The 26,130-nt window shown below is 52.3% G+C and overlaps 1 protein-coding gene across 4 annotated transcripts in view; it reads right to left on the bottom strand.

Annotated features, from left to right (window-relative positions):
- RFX2 (regulatory factor X2) overlaps positions 1 to 26,130 on the bottom strand; it is a 93,945-nt gene that overhangs the window by 15,144 nt on the left and 52,671 nt on the right. For 3 of the 4 annotated variants that reach the window (XM_028126182.2, XM_088017815.1, XM_028126183.2), the window contains exons 4-8: positions 24,825 to 24,904; positions 23,039 to 23,300; positions 10,726 to 10,800; positions 3,352 to 3,533; positions 1,088 to 1,207 (exon numbers count right to left, since the gene is read on the bottom strand). In XM_028126182.2, coding sequence (XP_027981983.1) covers positions 1,088 to 1,207; positions 3,352 to 3,533; positions 10,726 to 10,800; positions 23,039 to 23,300; positions 24,825 to 24,904 — 719 coding nt within the window. The remainder of the gene's footprint in view (positions 1 to 1,087; positions 1,208 to 3,351; positions 3,534 to 10,725; positions 10,801 to 23,038; positions 23,301 to 24,824; positions 24,905 to 26,130) is intronic. The other variant, XM_028126184.2, reaches the window with a different exon arrangement.

Below are 26,130 nucleotides of genomic sequence, written 5' to 3'. Positions count from 1 at the left end.
CCATAACCAGGGGCCTGCAAATCCCAGCTGTGGAGGGCCAGTGCTGCTCCTTGTTTTGTGAATAAAGTTTTATTGGCACACGGCCACGCCCACTGGTCTTTGTATCACCTGTGCCGGCTTTCATGCTACCACGGCAGGACTGAATAGTCTTGACAGAATGTCTGGCCTGCAAAGCCTAAGATATTTGCTCTTTGGCCCTTTACAGAAAGGTTTGCTGACCCCTGCCTTAAAAGATGAGTCAGTGTGTGATGGATAGAGAAGAGAACATTCCGGAAAATGGCCTGGCCTTTCCAGCCATTGGATCAAAATGTCAGGAAGACGCAGCAAACTTAAGTATATAAACTTCTTTCTCCAGGCTTCTTGGGTTAGTTTTAGTGTTATCTCCTTTCCTCCCCCCTATAGTTGAAAATTAAAGATCTAGGATTCCATCTCTATGATATTCTGAAAAGGCAAAACTATGGGGACAGTAGAAGGGTCAGTGACTGCCCGAGGTTGAGGGGAGGGAAGGAGGAACAGGCAGGACACAGAGCATTTTCAGGGCAGTGAAACTACTCTGTGTGATCTGTAATGCTGGATACGTCATTATACATTTGTACAAACCCATCTGAATGGAGCACCCAGAGTGACCCCTAACGTCCAGTACGGACTTGAGGTGGTAATGATGTGCCGATGGAAGTTCGCCAGTTGGCACACACACACAGCTCTGGTGCTACGTTGATGGCGGGGAGGCTGTGCACTGAGCACAGGGGACATATGGAAAACTGCACTTTCTACCCAATTTTGCTGGGAAACTAAAACTGTTCTAAAAAATAATGGCTACTTTTTTTTAAAAAGAAAGATCCGAAGGCTCTGTTAGCTGGATGAGGTTGCATCCCCAGCTGCCTGTGCCTTGGCTCTCCCAGGACGTTGGAGACAGAGGTTCACATGAATCTATTTTTTCCATCACAGTTTGCAGAGTTCCCTCCTCCCTATGTATTTAATGTTTGAGAGACACTTTTCTGTATGTTCTCCAAGTGAAACTCAGACCTGACCCTTGCCTTGGGCAGGAAAGTCAGTCCTCAGGCTGGCTTTGGGCCAGGTCACCCACCTTGGCTTCTGATGCATGGGCTGTTGCCTCATGGCCATATACTGGGTGTCCTCCTGCAGCCGGTTCAAGGGTGAATCTGGTTTCAGGCGGATCCCATAGTAATGATACTTGGAGTTGCCCCTAGAAACCAAGCATCTCAGGGTCAGCTCTCCTTGCAGATGTTCTGAATGACAAGACAAGTGCTCTATCTTGGCCCTTCATTTTGGGTGCTCAGGTTCAGTGTTCCCTGGACCATGTGGGAAATATTCACGGGCTGTTCCGTGATCAGAGAGGTTTAGGAAATTCTGTACTGGGCATCCGCCTCTTGGAGATATCCCCCCCTTGCATTTTAGTATTCTAAAGGCTCTGAGAAGTCCTGCAGTGGGAAAAGCAGTCCAGCTTTGTTTGACCTGGCATGACCTCACCACCATCATCATCACCAGCATCACCATCAATATCATCATCATCATACCATTGCCACCATCACTATCGACACACTCACCATTATCATCACCAGCATCACTGCCATCACCATCATTATCACCATCACCACCATCATCATCATCACCATCATCACCAACATCACCATCATCACCACCACAGCATCATCACCACCCATCAACACCATCATCACCGTCATCACTATCCCATCATCTTCACCATCACCACCATCAGCATCACCATCATCACCATCACCACCATCACCACCATCAGCATCACCATCATCACCATCACCACCATCACCTTCACCATCACCACCATCAGCATCACCATCATCACCATCACCACCATCACCTTCACCATCACCACCATCATCATCACCAACATCACCATCATCACCACCACAGCATCATCACCACCCATCACCACCATCATCACTATCCCATCATCACCTTCACCATCACCACCATCAGCATCACCATCATCACCATCACCACCATCACCTTCACCATCACCACCATCATCATCACCAACATCACCATCATCACCACCACAGCATCATCACCACCCATCACCACCATCACCACCGTCATCACTATCCCATCATCATCATCTTCACCATCATCACTGTCATCATCACCATCACCATCACCACCATCGGCATCACCATCACCACCGTCATCACTATCCCATCATCATCATCTTCACCATCACCACCATCAGCATCACCATCATCACCATCACCACCATCACCTTCACCATCACCACCATCAGCATCACCATCATCACCATCACCACCGTCATCACTATCCCATCATCATCATCTTCACCATCATCACTGTCATCATCACCATCCCAACCATCAGCATCACCATCCTCACCCCCCGCCCCCAGTCATCTGACAACACGATCTAGGAAATGGTAACGCTTTGGGAAACACTATCATAGCTTATTATGTGAGAAATGAATGATCAGAGGGCTTTAGGCAATTTGGTTAAGAAAACAGCTCAGAAGGGCTCCTCAGGAGAGAAGCACTGAAGGATAGACATGTGTCGGGCAATAGGGACAAGTGGGCGGAGCATGGGCCCTTTCTGGATGAGGTAGCAGCTTGGCTGGTGCCAGGAGGAGGGAAAGCAGTGGGGAGAAAAGCCCCAGTCCTGAGGCCAGCGTCCAGGACACTCTGACGGTGGAGGCCATGCATGAACCGTCTGGAGAGGCCCCAAAGGCAGTGGCGGCTGTGTCCCCAGAGACCAGGGGCTCCCTCTCCTTCTCCCCCATCCTTCCCTCCTCTATCCACTGATGCTCTGTAAGGATGTTCTCTGTAAAGGATCAGAGGGTGGCAGAGAACATTCTCTTGGCCCCTTCTGTGTGCTCTAGGCCCCCCACTTTGGATAGAGTATGGCTGCTGTTTTCTAGTGGGAGGAGTGTTTGCTTCCTGCCTGGGTAAGTCTGCGGCATATGGCAGTCCCTGGCTGCTGCAGGCCAAGGGCAGGCTGTGGTGGACAGGTCCAGGCGGAGCAGAAAGCACCAAGAAACCATAAATCCAACTCTACTTGATAATCCAGAGGCTGCTTGTTAAGAAAACCTGTTATTATGGAAAATTTTAAACAAACGGTGAGTGCTGAAGCAAAGCCTGTGTCCTTGTCACCAGGAGAGAGATGGCCCATGGCCAATGCCTTGGGCCAGTCAGGCCCGTGCTGCTGCCAATTCAGAACAACTCCAAGTTCACCCAGGGGCATGCAGGCAGAAGGAGAAAGACCACATTCTCCAAAAGCTCAGTATCTGTATAGAGGACGCAGGAGGACGGGTGGGCGTGGGGCTACCGGGCACCCCCATATACACACCTGGTGCCCAGCCGCCGCGTCCGCAGGCCCATGAACACGGAGCGAATCAGCTTCCCAAAGGAGGCGGCATTCACAGGGTCCAGCTTGTGCTCCTGGCAGTGCCGAAGGTAATGGTTGTAGAGAGAGCTTCTGGGGAGACTCACGCCTTCTGCGGTTTCGTAGTTATCCAACAGCCACTGGAGCTGGATGAAGACAGACACGCTTGTGTTCGTCAGGATCCCCCAAAATGCTGAAAGGCTAACGTGGACTCATTAAGAGAAGCACATACTTTCTCTCCATTAACGTGATGAGGAAGTTCATAGCCACTGTTGCTGATTTGGATTTGAGAGATTCCGGGCACATGAATTAATAGCTTCTCTCCACTCCTGTATTTATTCCTTCAATGTTCAGCCTGGTTTTCAGATTCCTTGACTTAATTTACAAAAACCTGCAAGTGACTGAGACCTCTTGGGTGTCTTCCTAATCATTTGGACACCATGTCTCCTAAACTGACAGGAATGTCAAGATGAAGAGGAAGATTGAAGAAAGCTCGGCAGACCCATCAGCACTGCCCCCGGCATTAAACAGGGCAACGTGGGCCTTTAGAGCTTGTCCACCCCTCCTGACATCTTGTGACTGAGGGACAAATCGTCCATCTAAGGATTAAGATGGCTGGGGCTCGGCCACCTGTCTCATTGCTGGTCACTGAATAGGAAAGTCCTGCCCTGTGTGAATTCTTGCCCTATTGCTTGTGCTACTATCCATGGCTCCAACCAGGAATTCTGCACCCTGGGGCAGCCAGATTCTACTAGAACAGGCTGGGAAGGAAGGGAGGAGTGGAAGGGGGAATTCCCAGACACTCCTTCCTCCTGCCCCTCTTCTTTTCTTTTTTCTTTCTTTTTTTTTTTTTTATTAAAGATTTTATTTATTTATTTGACAGAGAGACACAGCGAGAGAGGGAACACAGCAGGGGGGTAGGGGAGGTTGAGAAGCAGGCTTCCCGCCGAGCAGGGAGCCCGATGCGGGGCTCGATCCCAGGACCCTGGGGTCATGACCTGAGCCGAAGGCAGACGCTTAACGACTGAGCCACCCAGGCACCCCCCCCTCCTGCCCCTCTTCTTAGCAGCTCTCAGACCCGATGCGAGCGACTGCGCTTCCTCCCTGAGGTAGGACGTGTGTGCCTCCACAGGGGTCTGTGTTCACGGCTGGGGGACTGGCCGAGTGGCCCGGAAACCATACACTCTGGAAGGTGTGCTGTATTTTCTCTCAGGAAAGCTTTTTCTTTTTCTTTCGGAAACAACAACAAAAGAAAACAAAAAACAGGACGACAGGCGGAGGCGGACCGGCCTCCCCTCGCGTCTCTGAGAGGGAGGCTGCACGCGGAAACGGGACACAGTACTGAAGGGGCTTCCGCGCCAGGTTCTGGGCCCAGGCCGGGAGGCAGCCAAGTCGCTGCCCGCAGCAGCTCTCCCCGCCCGCCCCCGGCTCAGCATCGGGTCAGAAGGGCAGGAGCCGTCCGCGCAGAGTCAAGCCCCCACACCAGGCAGGGGCCCAGAGGAGGCCTGCCCAGCAGAGTGCGTCTGTTCCCTGATCAAGGGAGGTCTGATGTGTGAATACCAAAGCCCTGAACCGTGCTGGGGATTTGGAGAAGGGCAGGAGTCGTGCCTGGGCCCCAGGCCTGTAGGCAGGATCCTGCGTGGGAAGGGTGAGGGGCTCTCGGCCCCCCCCCGCCGACCCAGGTGTGGGGGCCCCAGCACGTCGCACACCCTCTGAACCCTTCTAGACCTGAAGTGAGCGTCTGCCCGGGGAGAGCTCAGCCGCAGCCGGCCCCCGCACGCACACGCTGGGGGCCGGGGGGGGGGGTGGTCGGCTGGAGTCTCCCCTTTCAAAGACAGTTTTATTATGGAAAGGTTCTAACAGGCACAGAGGTAGAGAGAGCAGCATAACGGACCCCTGCTTCTACAGGCGTCAGCTCGGGGCCAAGTTCATTTCATCTAAGCCCCACCTGCCGCCTCCTGCCTGTGTTGGGCTGTTTTCAAGTGAATGCCTGACGTGCCTTCATTCCACCCCGGGCCTCCTGATCTAGCGCGGGGCCGGAGTGGGAGGCCCGAGGCGGGGCCGGCCATGGGCAAGGAAAGGTTCAGAGGTCGAGTTGGGCACGGCTGCATGTGTGGGATGAAGGTGGGCCACAGGCCAAAGGTCCAAGTGAAGGGACACATGGGGACTGACAGAGCAGAGGGTCCTGTAACAGAAGGACACACATCGGGCGTCAGGAAGGGCTGGGGTCGTGGGCTCTGCTTTGGAGGGGAGGTCGCCTAACTGCTGGGCCTGGCTTCAGGGCAGAGGCTGGGCGCAGGCGTGCTAACGGGGTACCAAGGCTGAGGACGGGGTCTCCGGGGGGACGCACAGAGAGGGCGTTCACACACGCAGGGCCTGAGGAGGAGGAGGAAGAGTGGCCGGAAGGCCTCGCATTTCAGGCCCAGTATATTTTGCTGCCCTGCCGCCCGGGGAACCAGGAGAGGCTCTGCAGAGGAGTCTCAGGGCTGCGGGAGCCTCCTCGGGGAGGGGCCGGGCGCAGCTCCTGCTTCTCCCTGAGCCGCCGCGCCATGGTCACTACGACGCGGGCCTGCTCCCCGGGCGGCCCGCGTGGCCCTGGGCCCTCCCGCCCCAGGCTGTGGGCCTGCGCGGCTGACAGCTGGCCCCTCACCCACCCAGCGTCCCAGCGTCGGGGAACCCCAGCTGGCCCCCTCCCCGCCTCCACGGCGGGGCCACTGAGAGGCAGTTAGGACAGCACAGGGCAGCGGGGGGGGGGGGGGGGGCGCAGCCCCCGGCAGAGGCCCCGGGAACAGGGAGGCGCCCAGGAAGCCGCCCCTCTGCGAAAAGGACTTCCTGTCGCCTCACTTGATATTTAGTTTTCCAACTCTCCTTAAATGTGCTTTTCCTGCCACCTTTTTCTCTCCAGTTTCGCTCTGGCCGGGGAGCCACCTCCTTGGTCCTCCCTGGCCCCTGAGCTCTCTCCCCTTGCTGCCGGAAGCTGTGACGGCAGCATGGCACTGCCCTGGGCTCAGGGAGGCTGCGGGGCGGTAGGCCCCTCAGGGGGCATCTGGAAGGGGCAGGGGGTGAGCACAGCCCCATCGGCGCCAGGAAGCTGCCCCCCCCCCAGCGACAAGGCATGGTGGGGCGGGGGGGGTAACTGGGTTCCCTGGCTACCACCTTCTCTTATTCTCAGTTTGGGATCCAGGTGAGGAAGGGCTGGTATTTGAGGGGGTTCTCTGAGCCCCGGGGTTTTCTTCAGAGAACTTCCCCCTCTGAAGCTAGCAGGTGCATCTTATCTATTTATTGCTCGTCTCCCCCACTGGAATGAGAACCCCAGGCGGGTAGAGATGGAACCGGGCCTGCCCATGTCTGCACCCCCAGGAGGTGCAACGGACCAGGAGAAGGGGTCCTGAGGAGCAGAGGGGCCCCCAGCATGCGGGAAGCCGACGGTCAGGGTGCAGGAGCTGGAGACTTTCTCGCTCTGCCCGGCGGCCCCCCCCCCCCCCCCCCCCGCCCCGGGAGCACAGAGCGCTGCTTCTTAGGGAATCCTCTGGGAGCGGGAGAGGAACACGGACTTTCAGACGAGAAGGGTGAGGTCAGGTTCCGTGGGTGGTGGGCTGGAGGGGGCCCTCGACAGGACCGGCTCACATGTATGAGGAAGTGCTCCGGAAGAACGATCGCTTCGGCTTATCACCATCCATCCCCCAGCCCCGTGTTGTTGAAACGAAAAATGGCTCTCTTTACTTGGGTAATTCTGTTGACATTGAGAACAATGATGCATGGTTATCACGGCAAGTTCTTCCCAAGCAGAAGTAACTCCAGAGAGAGCTGACACCTCTTGCAGCTCCCAGAACGATCAGTTATGCTTTCTCCCCCTTTTGCAACAGAGGGGAAGCTGATTCAAGTGACCAATGAGTCAAGTCATGACGGAGCTGAGGGAGGGAGCCACGGGGAAGCATTCTAGGCAGAGGGAACAGCCCGTGCAAAGGCCCTGGGGCAGCACCGGGCCTGGCGTGTTGGAGGGACAGTGAGGGGGCCTGTGTGGCTGGAACAGAGAGAAGGGGGAGGGGAGGGGGAGGGGAAGGAGGGACAGGGCCGGCCGGGCAGGGCCCCGGAGGCTGTTTTGATGATGCTGGCTCCTCCTTGGAGTGTGATGGGGGACCTGGAGGCTTCTGGACAGAGAGGTGCCATGATCTGGCTTTGGTTTCAGTAGAATCACTGCGGCCGCTGCTGCGAGGAGGGCCTGGAAGCTGGGGGAGGGCAGCTACCAAGGGCTCACTAGGTGGTGGGCACGACACTCCACAGGAGAGACGGTGGGCGCTGTGGCGGTGGAGGAAGGAGAAGTGGTCTGCGTCGGGATGGTTCTGAAGGCGAGCTCAAGAGCGTCTGGAGGTGGGGTCTGGGAGAAGGATGGGAAGCGAGGGGGAGCAGCAGAGGATGGTGGGAGGCTCAGGGGTCAGAGGGGCAGTCGGGGCTCGGCTTTGGACACGCTGTGTTGAGCTGCAGCTCCAAGCCAGCAGGTGGGAGGGGCCAGGTGGTGGTGCCACCTGGGCAGCAGCCTTCGCGCCGGGAGTCAGGGTGGGCTCAGCAAGGCGGTGAGGAGGCTTCGGGAAAGAAACCAGCAGTCTGACCACAACTGCTGGAGGCATTTGCCACGATAGTTGGGAGCAATTTCTGGACAAGGGACCCATCCCAGGAAGCTGCCGATTCTAGCCAAGCCCCAACCCTGGTCTGCACGGCATGCTTTGTCATCACTCGGGCCTGCGGTCCGCCACCAACTGAAGACCACGTGATCTTTGGCAATTTGTGGTCCCCAATTAAAAAAAAAAAAGTCATAGAATCTAAATACAATTAATCTACAAGCAGGTCCTCCTCCCAGGGTTTACTACATAGACCACGTTGCCCCCATGTGACACTGACCGTGAACCAGTGGTGGGGGGGTCCCTGCGTGGGGGGGGGGTGTTGTTCTGGGCAGGGATCTGAGGGACGGCTGAGGGGCAGCCCTGGGAGGAGCCCAGGCCCCTCCCCTGCTCAAGGCGGGGGACCTTGCCTGAAGTCCCTCCGGACCAGGCACCACGGTGGTTGCGTCTGCGGTGGGGGAAGGCGTTTTCCTGCCCAGGGCAAGCGCTTCGCCTCCTTCCCTGCAAGCAGCTAACCCTGGTTTTCATGCCACCAAATCTGCCCGTCCCCATCTTCGAGACCGCTCCAGCCTATTTCCACCCGAGGCTGGAAGGTTCCTTCCACCTGCAGGCCCCCTTGGGTCTCACTCAGCCCCTTGAGGGCAGGTGGGGAAATTCCCGGAGACCCCGACATCAGCTGGGTCTGGAAGGCACTGTCTCGCCTCCCAGGCTCAGGGCATCTCGCTAGCCCTGGACACCACCCCATGCTAGCCCGTCGTCACCACTGTCGTCGGGAAGCAAACTCCACAGAGCACGAGAACCAGGTCCAGCGGAAAACCTGCACGGCTGGCTTCTGTGCACACTTCCGTGTGACCTGGGTGAGCCTTCTCACAGCTGCTGGGCTACTGCCCGCGCATTCCCAGCTCCCTGGCGTGAGTTCTCCTCGTTCCTTCTGCCCCTGTGTTCAGCACAGCTCTGGCGCGGGTGGGACGCCGCGACCCCGGCTCTTGGACAAGGGTCGGCTGGGAGGCCACCAGGAAAATGGGTCCGTGGGGCACAGCCCCCAGTCCGGCTCATCTGCCCTAGAGCCGGGCTGGCAAAGGAGCCGGGACTCGGCCAGTGTCGCCCGGCACGGGAGCCCACTCAGCTGCGGGTGGCCAGGGTGACAAGCATCATGAGCGAGCATGGCCGGCCACCGCAGGGACACGGGGCCCCAGCTAGGGGCCAGGACCCATTCTCTCCCTCCCCTCCTGGCTCTCACATCGGCTGGACGGGCTCCAGGAGGCTTTCACCCCAGTGCGCGGGGTCAACTCTTCAGAAAGATAATTTCTCTTGTCTGATTCTAAGCCACCAAGCCCAGACCCTGCTGCTCACAGCTCCACGACACACGACACACGGCCAGGGAGAAATGGACGCAGGGAGTGTTTCCTGCTCAGAAACCGAACCAGCAGGGAAGCAGTCAAAGGCATCTCCTTCCAAAGGAAACATGTTAGAAGCCAGAAGCACCCCTGCAGCCAGAGACAAGCGGCTCATGCGTTTCCCCACAGACATTTTAAATTTCCTGCGGAGCCCTGCCTGCCTGGGGTTTGCGCCCCACATTCTGCCTTCCTCAAGGCTGACCCAGTGCTGGGGCCCACGGGCCGTGTTGAGGCCACGCGTGTTTGCTTCAGGGCCCTGCTGAACAGAGCAGGCCACTGTTCAGACATGCCCGCACAGTGGCCTGAGTTTAAGACTGAGCAAGAACACACTGCCGATTGTTCCCTCCCCAGATCGGCCACGGGGCTGACACTGTCCAGCAGTAACTAGAGACAGGGAGGCCATGAACCACCTAGTCTGGGGGGCGGGGCCCACAGCAGGGCCCTGATGCTCTCTTATTTATTTATGTATTTGTTGCTTTGAGATGATGGGTGTGAGACTGCTCTCCCTTCCAGGGACTGGGCCTCTGAGGCCCAGGAGTGCACGGCCCTGGTTACGGGTACCTGGAGCAGCCCAGGACACCTGTGCCAATCCAGAAACCTAGAAGTTTCTGGACCTTCCCTAGCTGGGTTTCTGCCCCACCATCACTGCCCTCTGAGCCAGTGCCTCACTTGGCACACCGGCCAGTACCAAAGTCTTGATGGGGCCCTAGGTAGGAAATAAAGACTCTTAGCTGGTCACCTCCTCCAGTCCCATCCTGCCCCGTGAAGCTGCCCAGAGACAGGGACGTTTGCTGCCTCCTGGGACGGAAGCTACCATCACGGTCTCCCCAGGAGGAGAGCGAAGGAGAAAGATCCTAAAGTTAAAATCAGTATTGTTGCTTTGCACTTTTCTCCTATTATATTGTTTTTTTCCCCCAAAGAGCTGATCACAGACAGGAAAGGCAGCTAAGAGTCATTAGGGTGCCCCCAGTCCTGCCTTTTCTGTTGTGGTTGCTGCCTATCTTAGTATCAGTTTATCTGTGATGCCCGTTGCCTTCCCGGGCCCTGCAGGGAGCACGCAGACTCTCGCTCTTCCCTCCTCGAGCACCCGGAGGGTATGTGCTGTTACCAGCCACCTGCATGGATGCAGGACGCTTTCCCTCACTCTGCTGAAGGGTTTTTTTTTTTTTTTTTTTTGGCTGGATGTAGCATCCTAGGTTGGCTTCCCCCCTCCCTCCTTTCAGCACCTGAGAGGCATCATTTCATGGTCTTCGCTTGTTTTTAAGATGCCTACGAAGGTTACGAGTGCGGCAGAGCAGGCCGCCGGGTCGACACACACTTACATGGCTGTTGAGTAAACCGGTTTTGTGTGAAGTGATCCCTTCGCTTTTTTGGAGGTTTTCAATCGCCATTTCAAGCTAAAGAAAATGTGTGCAGAAACAAAACAAAACGGAAAAAAAAAAAAAGGAAATCAGATGGTTAGCATCAGCCAAGATTTGTTTTTATTAATATCCAAATAATGATTCAAGCGCCTACAAAATGAAAACAAGGCTTGACGCGGGTTGGGGAGGGGGGCGTGGTTAGGCAGCGAGTAAAAGCTGTGGCCCGGGAGGGGAGCGTGACTGCTGACGTGCGGGTGAGCGCGGGAGCCCGGGGCGCCAACAGCACAAAGGAGCATTCTGCCAACACCCGCTGCGGCATTTCACATCTGCACAGCATGACTACCGAGCCGAGGCGTGAGTTCAGGTAGAGGCAAAGCCAGTAGAATAATCACCCTGCTGCTCCCCTGGACCTGTCATCGGTTGCTAGGGAGAATCAGCTGTCCACCCAAGGACAGCCGGTGGAACTGCTAATGTTCTGGGCGGCCTGTCCTGTCACAAAGCCCAGGGTCTCCCTCCTGGGTGCTCCAGGAAGATACCAACGAGGCCAGAGACCCTGGCCCTGCCACAGGGAGGCGTTGAACCCTGGGGCCACTGGACATGTCACAGAGATACGCTCCTGAACGTTCATGAAGCGTGAGCTGGGCAAAGTCACAGGGAGCTAACAGGGACGCCTTCCTGGGGGGGACAGGCTTCTGAGCTGGGTTCCGAGGACCTCATGGAGGCAGGGAGCTAAGGTGGTCCAGCAGGCCGATGCACAGGAGCAAACACCCGGCTGTGTGCAGCTCTTGCCACATTCACCGTATGTGCCGAATCTGACGCCCACTTGTGCATATTAAATGGAAATGGGAAATCTGCTGGAGCCCACCACAACAGGCAGAGAACGGCAATGGAAGGAAATAACCCGATGCACACCCTGACCTTCCTCAAACACGCAGGGAAGGCAGACTTCAGCGATGTGTGTGCAAAAAGCAGGTGGAACACGTATTTTGGAAAGAACGGCTGGACGGGGCTCCTGAGCCCGAGGGCAGGAATGAGAGGGTTCTGCTTTGCCCATCACCTCTTCCGACAGCTCTGTGTGTGTCCACTGTCGCCACTTTTACTCAACACTGTGCTGGAAGTTCTAGCCAGGGCAGTCAGGCGACAGTGGGAAATAAAAGACATCCATATCAGAAAAGAAGAAGTAAGACTATCTCTGTTTGCAGATAACATGATCTTAGACACAGAAAATCCTGAAGGAGCCACAAAAAAACAATGAATGCTCGTAAACAAACCCGGCAGAGTTGCAGGATACAAGATCAACATACAAAAATCAGTTATATTTCTCAACAGTGAACAATAGGAAAATGAAATAAAGAAAACAATCCCATTTACAACAGCATCAAAGAAAATAAAATACCTAGGAATAAATTTAGCCAACGAGGTAAAATACTTACATTAAAAACTATAACGTTGCTGGCTGAAATTAAAGGAGACCTACATAAACAGAAGATATCCTATGTTCATGGATCAGAAGACTTAATATTTAGATGGCAATACTCTCCAAGTTGATCAGTGCAATCCTTAGCCAAATTCTCTATTAAACTTCCAACTGCTTTTTCAGAAATGGACAAGTTGATCCTAAAATTCGTATGGCATTAGGCCAAAACAATATTGAAAAAGAACAAATCTGGAAGGCTCACATTTCCTGATTTCAAAACTTACTACAAAGTTACAGTAACCAAGACAGTGCAGTACTGGGATAAGGACAGACATAGATGTGCACAGGCCAACGGAATGGAATTAAACATCCAGGACTAATCCCATATGTCTATGGTCAACTGATTTTTGACAAGGGTGTCAAGGCCACTGAATGGAGAAAGAGTAAACTTTCTACCAAATGGTGCTAGGATAAATGGGTTTCCACATGAAAATGGAGTTGGACCCCTACTTCACAGTATATACAAAAATCAACTCAAAATGAATCAAAGAACTAAATGTAAGAGCTACAACTATAAAATGATTGGAAGAAAACATAAGGTAGTCATGTACAATAAGGTTATCTTCATGACCTTGGATTTGGCAATGGATTTTTAGATATGACACCAAAAGCACAAATAAACGATAAAAAATCTTTACTAAGATACACGGGACTTCACCTGAACTAAAAACTTTTGTACAGCAAAGGACACTATCAGGAGAGTGAAAAGACAAGCCACAGAATGGGAGAACATATTTGCAAACTGTATTATCTGATAAGGGTCTTGTATCCAGAATATATAAAGACCTGTCACAACTCAACAACCAGATGACCAATGACCCAATTAAAAAATGGGCAAAGGACTTGACCAGACATGTCTGCAAGAAGCACATGAAAAGATGCTCGGCATCATTAGTCATTAGGGAAATACAAACGAAAAGCACAGGGAGATACCACTTCACACACACTAGTACGGGTATTAAAAAAGAAAGAAAGGAAAGAAAAAAAAAAAAAAAACACCAGTGTCGGCGAGGATGCGGAGACCCTTGAAGCTCACACACGGCTGGCGGAATATAAAATGGTGCAGCTGCTGTGGAAAACAGGCCGGCAGTTCCTCCAAAAGTGACACATAAACTCAGTTAAACTATTACGTCCGAGCAATTCCGCTCCTGGGTGTATTCAGAAAAACGTGTACGTGAATGTTCACAGGAGCATGATTCACCATGGCAAAAACCCAGAAAAATCCAAGTGTCAGTCCCGGATGACTGGACGAACACAATGCAGTGTATCTACACAATGGACTAGTATTCATCCACCAAAAGGAAGGAAGTAGTGATACATGTTACAATGTGGATGAGCCTCAAAAGCATCATGCTCAGTGACAGAAGGCAGGCACAAAAGACCACAGAGTGTATGGTGCTCGTTTATATGAAATGTCCAGGACAGGAAAATCCTTGGAGACAGGAAGCAGAGTAGTTACCAGAGGCTGAAGGAGGAGGGACTGGCAGGAGGGGTGACTGCTAACTGGTCAGGGTTACCAGTTTACAGGGTGATGAGAATGTTCTGGAACTAAAGAAGGTAATGGTTGTACAACACTGAGAATGTACTAAATGCCGCTGAATCATATACTTTTAAGTGGTGAAAATGATGCATTTTATGTTATGTGAATTTGACCTTGATAAAACATATACAACTAAAAAACCCATTATTCTCCCTTGCCATTTGAATGGATCTTCTCCCCACGTGTGGTTTTGTAACCTCCCGCTCCAGTCACTTGGAAAATATTGGTTCACTGACTTTGCAGATGTTCCAAATGTTGACATGCTTTCATTATACAGTACTGAAAATCACATTTGTTAGTATCACTACCAAGCTCAAAATTCTAATTCTTTTTTGGTTGAAAATGTATTGGCAACCAAATTAGTCGGCTGTTTTCCTGGATACATCCACCTCGCACCATTCATTTTTGAGTAAATGTCTGCCAATTCCCCAAGTCTGAATAATCATCATTTGTCTGTTACTCCTTCAAGCAAACGGTGTTTCGTGACAAAAATGGCTGGTTCGGCTCACAGTCATTTGCCGGCGGCTTTTCCTTAGGGCAGTCATCATACATTGGCAGAAGAAGTGCCTTTTGTCACACACAATATTGGAAAGATGTGAATTCCAGGACTGAGATTTAATACAATTAACAGCAATTAACAGCTCCATCAAGGACCATAGGTTAACCTTTACCGGAAATTGCAGTACCCCATCCTCAGCTTCTCTTTTCTTTTTCACTGTGAGAGCAGGGTGGGGAAGACCACGGCGACGTCTGGGAGAGTCTGACGCCTCTGCCTCACTCTGCACCTGCATTTGTGCCCCGGGGGCTCATCGATGTTGATTTTGCACAGTCAGTGCAAATGTCAGCACAGGGAAAGCGGTGGCTGATGGCTTGGTATTATTATGAAAACAGTTTTGACCCCGTGGGGCCCCTGGGAGGGTCTTGGGGACACCCAGAGGAGTGCCAGACATATTTAGGACTGCCTGCTAAAAACTACTGTAGAGTATTGTGGAAAAGAACACAAATTTAAGGCTTGCTGCATAAGATCATCCTGAAGAACGCACAGCTATTAAATAGGGTCCGATCAAGCCCATGGATGCAGGAAATTAATTTAATGCACAGTGGAACCTCCCAAGGCCTTCACTGTTTTAAAATTAAATCTTCGTGTAAACATCAGTAGGCGGTGAAGGTCAGGAAACCACCCCCCCACCTCGCCCAAGGCCAGATGGGGATGTTACCGCCCCGGAGTCAGCACGGACGGCGCAGTGCGCACACGTCTGTCCAGCAGAGGGAGCGGCGGCGCCACCTCCCAGCCCTGCATCCGTGGACAAGGAGCATCCTGCACTTGACTTCAAGTCCGAGTCTTCCTTGCACACCTGCCAGAGCGACTCTTACTGCACAAGTACAAACGCTTTGTTCAGTCCCCTCAGTGGCTGGAGAAGTTAGTGTTTAAATATGCTTAAAATAAAAACTAGTTTTATATTTGACTGGAGTTTAACTTTTTGCTATTTAAAGATACTTATCAAGGTGCTATCTGCACAGGCCCACATATCAACCAGTAAGGAGGAGCCAAGGATGGACGCAGTGGTGCCCCACCCCACCCCAGGCCCAGGCAGCTTTCCCGAAAATCATTTCCGGTTTCTGAGCTTCCGCAGTTTCCTTCCGTCTTGGTATTGTGCTTATGCATCCGTTTCTTGACTTATCAAGAGCTTAATTTTTATTTTTGATTCAATGCAATGCAGTAATATTCCTTTTTATTGGTCACTTAATATCATCTGTTTCTGCTACATGAATTAGTAGCAGAATATGGGGGGGAACGGACACATATCGTGCTTTAAGGGCTTGTTCAGAAGGAGGGCAGAAAATATGTAAGGACTCGCGATCAAAGATATAGTGTCTCAAGAACCTAATGTAAAAGCAGATAGCAGGCAAGTTTTAGTAGCTCCCAAGTGTATTAAAATAAGCCAACTATTTAGAAAATTCCTCTCCTTTCATGTATGATCCTAGCAAGATTCCACCAAGATGTAAGGACCGTACTGGGGCCTCCTAATGGAGGGTGGACGTTAGTTCTCTGGGTTCATGAGTGTGTATGCCCAAGTGGCCGTTCCATTTGTAACATAATAATCTCATTAAAAGGGCCCACCAGGTAGGGGGTGCCCCTGCCAAGGGCCAGCAATGACCACTGTTGAAGCAACGGCGGCATCTCCAGATGGGTCTGCCGCAATCTGACATCGGGACCACGCCTCCAGGGGCCAGCAGTGGGAAAGGAGGGGATGTCTCCGGAAAGGCCCGGGCGGAGTGGGGACAAGGCCAGAAACGTGCTAGGGTTAGCCCTGCCCCCTCAGGTCTAGCTTAGTTATGTGGCCACAGAGGACACGTACGTGTAAATGCTCTGTGAACAACCCTTCTGGGTCTTTAAAGAACATGGAGAGTAGTTTAAAAAGAAAGAAAGAGACACTGCTGGGACGTTGAGGGCAGGGATCTAACTCAGAATTCTGCAGAAAGGAAACGGCCCGCAGTGAAGGGCCAGGTGGGAAGATGGAGAGAATCCTGGGGCTCACCACTGCGGACGGGGGGAGGCTGGCTTGGGAAAACAGGGCATTGTAAATCTGTTTGCCCACTTTTCCTTTGCTAAGAAAACATTTTAAGAATATGTAAGTAATATTATACATGCTTGCTGTAGGAAAATCTGATTCAGCAGAGAACAGGCTCCACTGAGGGCCAGGACTGCGGTGGGGCCAGCGAGGCACCCAGGGCTCCAGACTCAAGGAGGCGCTCATCCTCAAGATCGTGTCAGGGCAAGCTGGGCACGTGGAGGTGAATACCTCCTGAAATTTGGTGCCCTGGGCACCTGGCCTGGCACACATCCAAGCCCTGCCTCAACTTCTCCCCGGCCCCACCCAACTCCCACATAGGAGGAGAAGCCTTTACCAGTAGCCCGGTGTGGGTCCTCTCAGTTGCATTTTATCAGATTTACATTGGCTCTCATGATTTTCTCGGCAGCTGGGGCTGTGCTACTTATTCAGTTCTGACACTTGGGTTTATCACTTAATCTTCTGTGATTATCTTTCTGGGCCAGTTCTTATAGCTCAAGGGTTGGCAAACTTTTTCTGTAAAGGGCCAGATAGTAAGTATTTTGGGCTCTGTGGGCCAGTCTCTGTCCACGACTACTCAACTCTGTCCTTATAATTGGGAAGCAGCCACAGACAAGTGAAGGAATGGGTGTGGCCGTGTGCCAATAAAACTTTATTTACAAAGCCAGGCAGCTGGCTGGATTTGGCTGCGGGGCTTTGGTTTGCTGCTCCCCGCTGCCCCATAATTCTACCAAGAATTACACATTACGGATGTATTAGACCTTACTGTTAAACCGATTTTTTAAAAATGACATGGGTATAGAGGGGATGGCTGCACAATATTGTGAGTGTCCTAAGTGCTACTGGTAATCATTTTTAGCAGCTGACGTGCTTAGTTCTCGTAATTCCTAGAGCTTTAAACAATAGAGGTCTACTCAATTAAAAAAAAAATCATAAACTTTTCATTTGGAAATAATTCCAGACTTACAAAAACGTTGCAAAAACAGCACCAAGAACGGTATACCCTTCGGCCAGCCCTCCCAAATGTTAGCATCTCGCATGATCTCAGCACAAGGATCAAGACCCAGAAATCAACCCCCATTCACCACAATGAGTCAATGAAAGATCTCATTTGAATGTGATGACCACTGCACTGGTGTCCTTTTTCGGGACCGGGATCCAGTCCAGAGACACACACTGTGGTCATTTTGCATACATAGCAAATAGAAAATGAGAAATGGGCAAAGAGTGGAAGAAGATTTTATCAGATCAACGGACGGCCCATTTGTCCACAGTCGCCCTTGACATTCTAAGCGGGTCTGTATTACCCCGAACAGGAACGACTTCCCTGGTAAATTATTTGTGACTTTTCTGAATAAGCACCAAAGAGTGCTTTCTTTCCAGGATGACATTCTCCTTGTTTAGCTTTGTCACTGGAGGCGGAAGAGAGATGAAAACCTCAGATCTCTCTTTCAGAGCAGTGCTCCCAAGTAAACCCAGGTACTGCTCCCACCTTCACAAAGAAACGTGCAAAACCAGCTTCAGAAGTGATGATATCATTGAATGTTTGTCAAAACCCATAGAACGCATAGCACCAAGCGCGAACCCTAACGTCGACCAGGAGCTTTAGTTAATAGTAACCGTGTGTCTAGATCGGCTCATTGACGGTGACAAGCGTACCAAACTTCCGTGAAAGGCTAATGAGGGGAACCATGTGAGTGTGGGGGTGGGGGGCTACGGGAATTCTCTGACTTCCCGCTCGATTTTTCTGTGAACCTAAAGTGGCGCTTAAAAAAAAAAAAAAAAGGAGTCTATTCAGTTAAAGAAAAAAGTGATGATAAATACTTGAGTCAGAGAAAAAAGCAGACACGCAATTGGCAAAATTCCTTTCTCAAAACAACGTGCGTTTGCTTGCAAAGTTTTTGCTCTGACAGTTGGACAAAAGCTCTGATGTGCAGAGGATGAGGAAGCTTCTAGCAAATGCTTGGCACATGTGTGAGGTCATAGTACAGTCGAGATTTTCTGCATCTTCACTGGAAATGCAGGCTACAGAGAAGACACGTTTCGCGGTTGATGATCCATTGTGAACTCTGACCTGTGTGGGTGGCACACCGCCCTGTGGGCCACCTGGAAGGGTGGCCATGAGATTGGAAGGGCACGTGTGGGAAGCCAGGCCACACACAGGGAGCCACAGACGGTCCATTCACAGTTTCCCCGGCTTGACTCGGTGCTAATGAGCTGGATAGTGACTACAAGATGTGGCTTTTCTGAACCCACGTGTGCTGGTAGTCAGGGGCAAGATGCTCCTTATGTGTTGAAAGCAGGAGCTGAGTTTCTGATAACGCCAGTAAAGAAATACCTGTGATTTCAAGTCACATATCTCCAGGATATATGTTGTAGAACTTGAATCCATCAGTCCAGAGCCCTATATTGTGACTTTTAATATCGGGAACCAGATCTCAGGATTTTCGAAGAAGACTCAAAGTGTCCCAAGGGGCTGGGCTGCTGACACTCTGGCTTCTCAAACCCAACGCATGAGGGTTTTTCTTTATCTGGCGGAGGAAGAAATCGATGGTGCAGTCCTAGGCATATTTGAAAGTCACATCAGGTGCCACGAAGCTGATGCAAGCTCTTTAGGTAGTGGAATGCAGCCCGAGAAAGCTCAGAACTCACTCGCCGCTGTTCTACGAGGTGACTTCACTCCTCACCCCTCTGGCTTCAGCGCAGCACGTGCTGATGGTGCATGGCCATCCCGAGCGGAGTTGCCAGGGCAGACACTGTCCTGATCTCTGCGTGAGCTGCATAGCCAGGGCCACCACTACCGATGAGCTAGGACTCCAATTTCCTGGAAATGAAGAGTTCACAAAGACGCCACTCAGAGGGGGAACCTGACCCCTGGGTCAGCTTATCCTTCATTTGGGCTAGACCTAGAGGCCCTGATGAACCACTGCAATGGCATGTCTCCCCATGGGCAGGAATCATGTATTTTTATTATTGTAAAAATTGGTTAGAACATTTGTCTTCCTCAGTCCCCGCTGTGTGGCCCGTGGGGGCCCCCTGTCTACATGGCATGGCCTCTTGCAGCCTGGGGTGGCAGGGTCTCTACGTGGTGCAGCCCGAGAGCCCCCAGCCTCCCCTCGACACAACCCAAAGGGCAAATCCTAGGCGGAAACCGCAAGAGCAAGCCTCTGGGTTTAGAGCCTGTGCTCTGTGTGGTTAATAAAAGCACCACAGCAAAAGGTTTTATCCAAAACTCCTCATGTGGGCCATTCAGTTTTAAGATTTATGTAATACTGATGAAATAAAGACTCAAGAAAATCTGCCCCCAGAAGTCTGAAACCTCTCACTGAGGCTGTACGGGTGATTCCCTCTGGTCTTCACACTGCTTTCAGAACCGACTAAAAGTCCCAAAACTCTTGACAGGAAAAGCTGGAGGCCTCAAGTGTCGGATGCCGGAGCCCTGTTTTAGTTCTGGGGCAGTCTCAAGGCTGTTCTTGTTCTCGGCTCCTGGAAAACTCTGCAGATCTCTGCGGCATGTGTGGGAGATGTTCCCATGCCAAAGCAAGTCGACAGACCACCGTGCGGGCAGGGTCGGGAATCAGACCGCCTTCTGAGATGATCACTCCTGGGCTTGCACGGAGAGGGGTGTAAACACAGCCCATTCATGGATTCCCAATGGATATGAAAACATGATTCTTCTGAAGCAACTCAGATGACAAACCACAGTAGCCGGGTTGCCCGGGGTCTGGGCTGCACCTTTCTTTGCAACAGGATAGTATGGACCATAGAGAACATTGTGGTTTCTCAGGAGGTCTGTGACCTGTGATCCTAGTACATGCTGCTATTATGCACTGATGCAATTTGCTAACATTGAACCTGCCGTGTTTGTGACAGGTAAATGTATGTAGTCTGTGAGGAATGCTTTCTCGATACCAGCTTGAAGCTCATGTCCATTCGGCCAGTCATCCAAGGGAGGACATGTGTGGTTGCCTGTGGCTGCCCAGGCCCCGGTGGGTTGCAGAGACTGAGTGAGGCGAGGTGCAGGCTGGTACACCAGGCACTGCCCCACGCGTTATGGCCTCTGGAGAGCAAATGACTTCTCCCCACCCTGCCCACAGAACTGGGTCCTGGGGGAGCACTCTGGACATAGAGGACAGAGAGACCCGGTGGGGGTGGGGGCTCTCTGATGTCAGGTGACCCCAAAGCACATCAGGACCAAAGGCAGGGATGAGGCAAGACCATCATCTTCTGTTTCAGGAGATTATTAGCCCCACACCAAAAGACGAAATTATTTTCTAACTGACAATCAACCAATGTAATCCATCACAGTAACAGTCTACAGAAGAAAAAAACTCATGATCATATCAATGAAGAAAAAGCATTTGATAAAAATTAATATTCATTTATGGGGCTCCTGGGTGGCTCAGTCGTTAGGCGTCTGCCTTCGGCTCGGGTCGTGATCTCGGGGTCCTGGGATCGAGCCCCGCATCGGTCTCCCTGCTCCGCAGGAAGCCTGCTTCTCCCTCTCCCACTCCCCCTGCTTGTGTTCCCTCTCTCACTGTGTCTCTCTCTGTCAAATAAGTAAATAAAATCTTAAAAAATAATAAAAAAATAAAAATATTCATTTATGATAAAGACTTGAAGAAAACGAGGGATAGAGGGGAATTTCCTCAACCTGAAAAAGGGCATCTAAGAAAACCTACAGCCAACATCACACTTAGCAGTGAAAGACTGAAGATTTTCCCCTAAGATTGGGAACAAAGCACGGATGTCCACTCTTGCCACTCCTGTTCAACACTGTACTGGAAGTCCTAGATAGTGCAAAAAGACAAGAAAAATGAATAAAAGTCATCCAGATTGGAAAGGGAAAAATAAAATTGTTCCTATTTGCAGACAGTAAAACTCTTGCAGCTCTTACAAGTGAGTTCAGTAAGGCTGAAGGATGCAAGGCTGACAGCCAAAAATCAACAGCTGGAAAATGAAGTTAAAGATCAATACCACTTATAATAGCTCCAGAAACATAAAATATTAAGGCATAAATCTAACAAAATACATACAGAATTTGCATGCTAAAAATTACAAAATGCTGATGATAGAAATCAAAGAAGATCTAAATAAATGGAAAAAAAAACATACTATGTTCATGGATAGGAAGACCCGACATAGGAAAGACGTCAGGTCTCCCCAAATTGATCTATAGGTCTAAGGCTGCTTAATCAAAATCTTACTATGAATTTTTTGTAGATATAGATAGAACGACCTAAAATTTATATAGAAAATTCTAAAATTATGTAAATCGCCAACACAGCGGTGAAATGAGAGGAAACACTCTACACAATTTTGGATGAAAAGACACTCTAAAGACTGGGTGAACATATTTGCAAGTCACATATCTGACAGGGGACTGGTATCCAGGATATATAAAGAACTCTCAAAACTCAACAGTAAGCAAACAAACAATCCAGTTAAAAAACAGGCAAATGACTTGAACCAAGAGGTCACCGAAGAGCATATAATGAAAGGCAAACAAGCACATCATTAGCAATCAAGAAAACACCAATCACAACCACAGCGAGATACCACTACACACCCATCAGAACGTCGAAAATGAAGAATGGTTGACAACACCAAGTGCTGGTGACGAGGTGGGACACAGGGACTCATACATCACTGGGGGACGGGGGGAGACGCAAAACCATACAACCACTTGGGAAAACTGTTGGTGGTGCTCCATAATGTTAAACATACACTTACCGTGTGAACCAGCAATCCTGCTTGTACGTATTGATCCAAAAGAAAGGAAAACATGTGTCCATACAAAAACCTGTATGTGAGTACTTACAGAGGCTTTATTCATAATCACCAAAAACTGGAAACTGCCCTAATGGCCCTCAAATGGTGACTGGATGGAGGAGCTGTGGTATGGCGGAACCCTACCCAGGAGCAAAGAAGAAGCAAGTACCGATTCACGTGACAACACGAATGGGTCTCAAAGGCACCACAGCGAGTGAAAGAGGCGGCCTCAGAGGGTCACCGACTGTATGTTCTGTGTATACGACGCTCCCGAAAAGACAAAACTAGAGTGACAGACGACTGATCAGAGTTGCCAGGGGCTGTGGGTCATGGGAGGAGGGAGATTTTAGGGTGAGGAGCCGCTCTGCACCCTCACCGTGGCCACAGTGACACGAGGTCGTTGCATCAAACCTCAGGGCTGCACACCAAAATGGGTCAGTTTTACTCTGTGTTAATTTTCCAAATGAAATAAAAGTAAGCACGGAAAACAGACTTTAAGAGCAGACACAGTTTTAAAGCAGGTCGGGAACTGTCTGGGACAGGGGCATGGCGGCAATGAGTGGGTGCAGTTCCCAAGTGGGACTGCCCCGTGCCTAGTTCGCTCCAGCGGTCACACGGATGGATGGGCCCGGGGCCTCCGGGAGAGCGACGCCAACGGTGGGGGTCCCCCCCAGCACGGTGATGCTGGGCTCAGACGCCATTTCCACAGCAGCCCGGGAGGGGCCTTCTGCCCTCTCTGTCTACCACAGAGTACCTGGTTCCCAGGGGTGGACACTTGCCTCGGATCACACGCCCTTCCAGGTGGCAGGGCTCCGGCTCCAGCACCCCAGGCTGCCTTCCACTCAGCATCCCTGCCGCTGAGGGGGGTCTATTCAGGGTCTACCCTGCTGCCCCCGAGAGCCTCGTACATACCGTAGCTGGCGATGAGCGGGAGGTGTGGGCCAGGGAGTGTCTGGTGCTGTCCATCCCCCCGTGGATGAGATAGGCTCCCGCGCTGGAGACAATAGGGCTCCCCCCGACATCCATGGTGATGCCCACCATGCTGTGGGAGGGGACCGTTGGCGGGGAGGAGCCTGCCACGGTCACCTGGGCGCCGCCCGGGGCCTCGAAGTAAGAAGCTGCGCTGCTGGGGGCGTACATCTGAGGCTCAGGGTTGTAGGCATAGGCCGTCCGTCTGTCAGGAAGAGAGAAGGGCCTCGTCTGAGTCTCCACGGGAATCCAGCAAGACTTCACATTAAAGCTGGAGCCCCTTGACACCAAGCACACGGGGGGTCATTCAGACATGAAATGTCAGGGCAGTGCAAAGTTCAAAGTAATCATTTCTGGAAATATTAAGGGTCATGGGATGACTCACTGAAACTATCGCTGAAAAATTCTACGTGTGTAAAGGGGTTGCATGGGGGAGCTCCTTTGAGGGGACGGAACGATTCTGTATCTTATTGCAGTTATGTGCCATCTGCACACGGGGTAAAATGGCCTAAACCACACACGCACGCACGCACGCGATGGCAAGTAGGCTGCTAAGTGTGAATTAGGCCCGCGGGCTAGCTGACAGTCCATCCCAATGCCAATCTCCTGGTATTGTGCCACGGTCACAGAAGATGTCACCGCTGGGGGAAGCAGGGCAAAGGGCACACAGGACTCGGTCCTAAGTCTGCAACTGCCTGAGAGTCTGTGATTCTTTCAAAACAGAAAGTGTTTGTGAAATGAAATTGCCTAATAAAAAGAATTTCTAAGCGATACCAAGAATTCGTCTGATATTCCTTCACCATTTGGATTGAATGATTCACCCTGTGGTTTGCGACTCAAATTTTTAGGTTCTGCTCGCTCGTGTAGAGCTGGCCCCAGTAAAAGGCGGTGCCCGAAGCTTAGTGGTGTGTCTCGAGAGCTTCCCTCTGGGTGGCATCGAGGCCCCTCCGACTGGCCTCCGGGAGGCCTGCACCCCTGTCCCGCCTCCCGGGGTGACAGCCGATTTAACTGTAGCACAAGATGAAGCTCAGGATGTTGACGCTGGGGCGACCTACAGACCTCGCTCAGATTTCCTGGGCTGTCCAGGCACTGACGTGCGTCTGTATGTCTCTGGCTCGCCTCAGGGCTGTGCTGCAGAGACTCGCACAGCGCCGGCCATCACCATGGCCAACCCTCACGCCCCATCCCTGAACTTCTGGAAGGAGGTCGTGGAAATCAAACGAACCAAAGGGCTCGCGTCTTGAGCACAATGCGCTTCATGGGAAATGTATCATTTTCTGCTCCAAACACCACATAGTTCGAAGGCAGAATGCTCTAGAAGTTCTTGACAAATGGAAAATCAAGTTTTAGCAACATCATAAAGAGCCAGAGGTGGACGTAGGCAAGGATGAGAAGGTAGAGACAGAAATGGTGTCTGGATTGTGAAGACTGAATCTTCAGACTTAAAAGCTGGACTGGGGTTTTGTTTCGCGTTCTGCTTTGTTGGAAAGGCCGCCTTTTCTGGCAGTGAGAACTGCAAAGGCCTGTGATTTCTGAAATCTCCACAGGGCTCTGATGTCCTAGAACTGTTGCAACAGTTCCAACATCACCCAAAGGAGGAGGAGGAGAAGTTTCCACACACACAGCCCCAAATGGGAAGGCGTGGGGGGAGTCGTGAGAGAAGGTTCCGGACACGGCCCTTGCTTGTCTGCAAGGAGGGCCCTTCCGAGGGGAGAGGCAACCCACGTACAAGGCTCCATTCGTGTAGACGGCGTCTCCGCCTTCCACGTACTGCACCTGCGGGGGGTACACATGCTGCACGGGCTGCACCTGGAACGACAGCAGGTACCTGGCGTGAGGCACGGCGGGCTCCCGGAGGGGCCGACTGGGCGCGTCCTCTCGTGCCTTTTGTGAACATTGACTCCTACGTGTCAGATTTCCCGCCCCAGCTGGCGCTTCTACCAAGAAACTAGGAGAACTGGTCACCAAAAGGCCCCACAGGAATGGAGCTGCTCCCGATCCACAGCTCTGCTGCATTTTCTGTGCGCGGCAGCTCGTTTCTGCTGCGGAGCCCGAGGGGAGCTAGGTGGGCGGCCCCCATTCTGTGGTGGGTCGGGGGGAACCCAGCTCGGAGCTCAGAGCAAAGCTGCAGAGCAGAGCTGGGTCGGTCGGTCCCTGCCACCCGCCAGCCACTAGACAGAGGGGTGGGTCCGGCTGGACAGGAGAAGCCAGAGCTGTGGACAGAACGTGACCCTGGGTGGGGGGGGTCGGACACCCCTCACCCCCTGTAGGGCAGAGGGCTCGAGCTGGTCATACTCTTCATGGCCTCCCTGATGTCCCCTTTGGGTGGCCCTGGCACCCCTCCCCAGAGGGGCGGGGGTCCTGAGAGGCACACCAAGGAGACCTTCAGTCTGAGCAGAATGGAGTGGGAGGTGGAGAGGGGCACTGGGAAGCCCCCAGCCTCGGCCCGCCACGCCCCTGCCTTCACCTGTGGCCATGTCAGTTCAGCACCTCAGCAGACAGGGGTGCTGGCTCGGGTGGTGGAAGCCCGAGCTCTGCGCGCAGAACCTTACACCCTCACCACAGAGGGAAACTTAAAGGACGCCTCATCCAACCTCCTTTTGGGGTAAGAGAATCAGGGGCTGGGTTTCATCATGGCCTCTCTCTAAGCCTTTTCGTGGAGCGGCAGGATGGGCTGATTCCCACCTCCTAGGACAACCCAACGTGGTGCACGATGCACACACACAAGCCCCTGGAATAGTGAGCATGCCCGAAAAGGTTCTGGGGACTAACATGCTGGGGGTGGGCTGTGCCTTAGGGGACTGGGGGAGACGCAGAAGTCACTCTGCAAGTCCAAGCTGCCCAGAGAGAAAGGCTGGGGCAGGCCCAGCCCCACAGAGAGGAAGCTTCTGGAATCACGACACTGCTCGCGTCTCCCTCAAGGAGCTGAGACAGAACCGCTGGTTCCCTGCTGGGCCTGCCAGAAGCCTTTGCTTCTCTCCCATGACCCCGAAACCTGCCTCAGTTGCCTCCAGACAAGCGCCTCTAAACACACC

The sequence above is a fragment of the Eumetopias jubatus genome, unplaced genomic scaffold, assembly GCF_037043125.1.
Source record: "Eumetopias jubatus isolate StellerSeaLion01/CBP00866 unplaced genomic scaffold, mEumJub1_p1.0 scaffold_1, whole genome shotgun sequence".
Lineage (NCBI taxonomy): Eukaryota > Metazoa > Chordata > Mammalia > Carnivora > Otariidae > Eumetopias > Eumetopias jubatus.
Note: the sequence above shows the minus strand (reverse complement) of the source record. Positions and strands in the feature narration are given on the sequence as shown.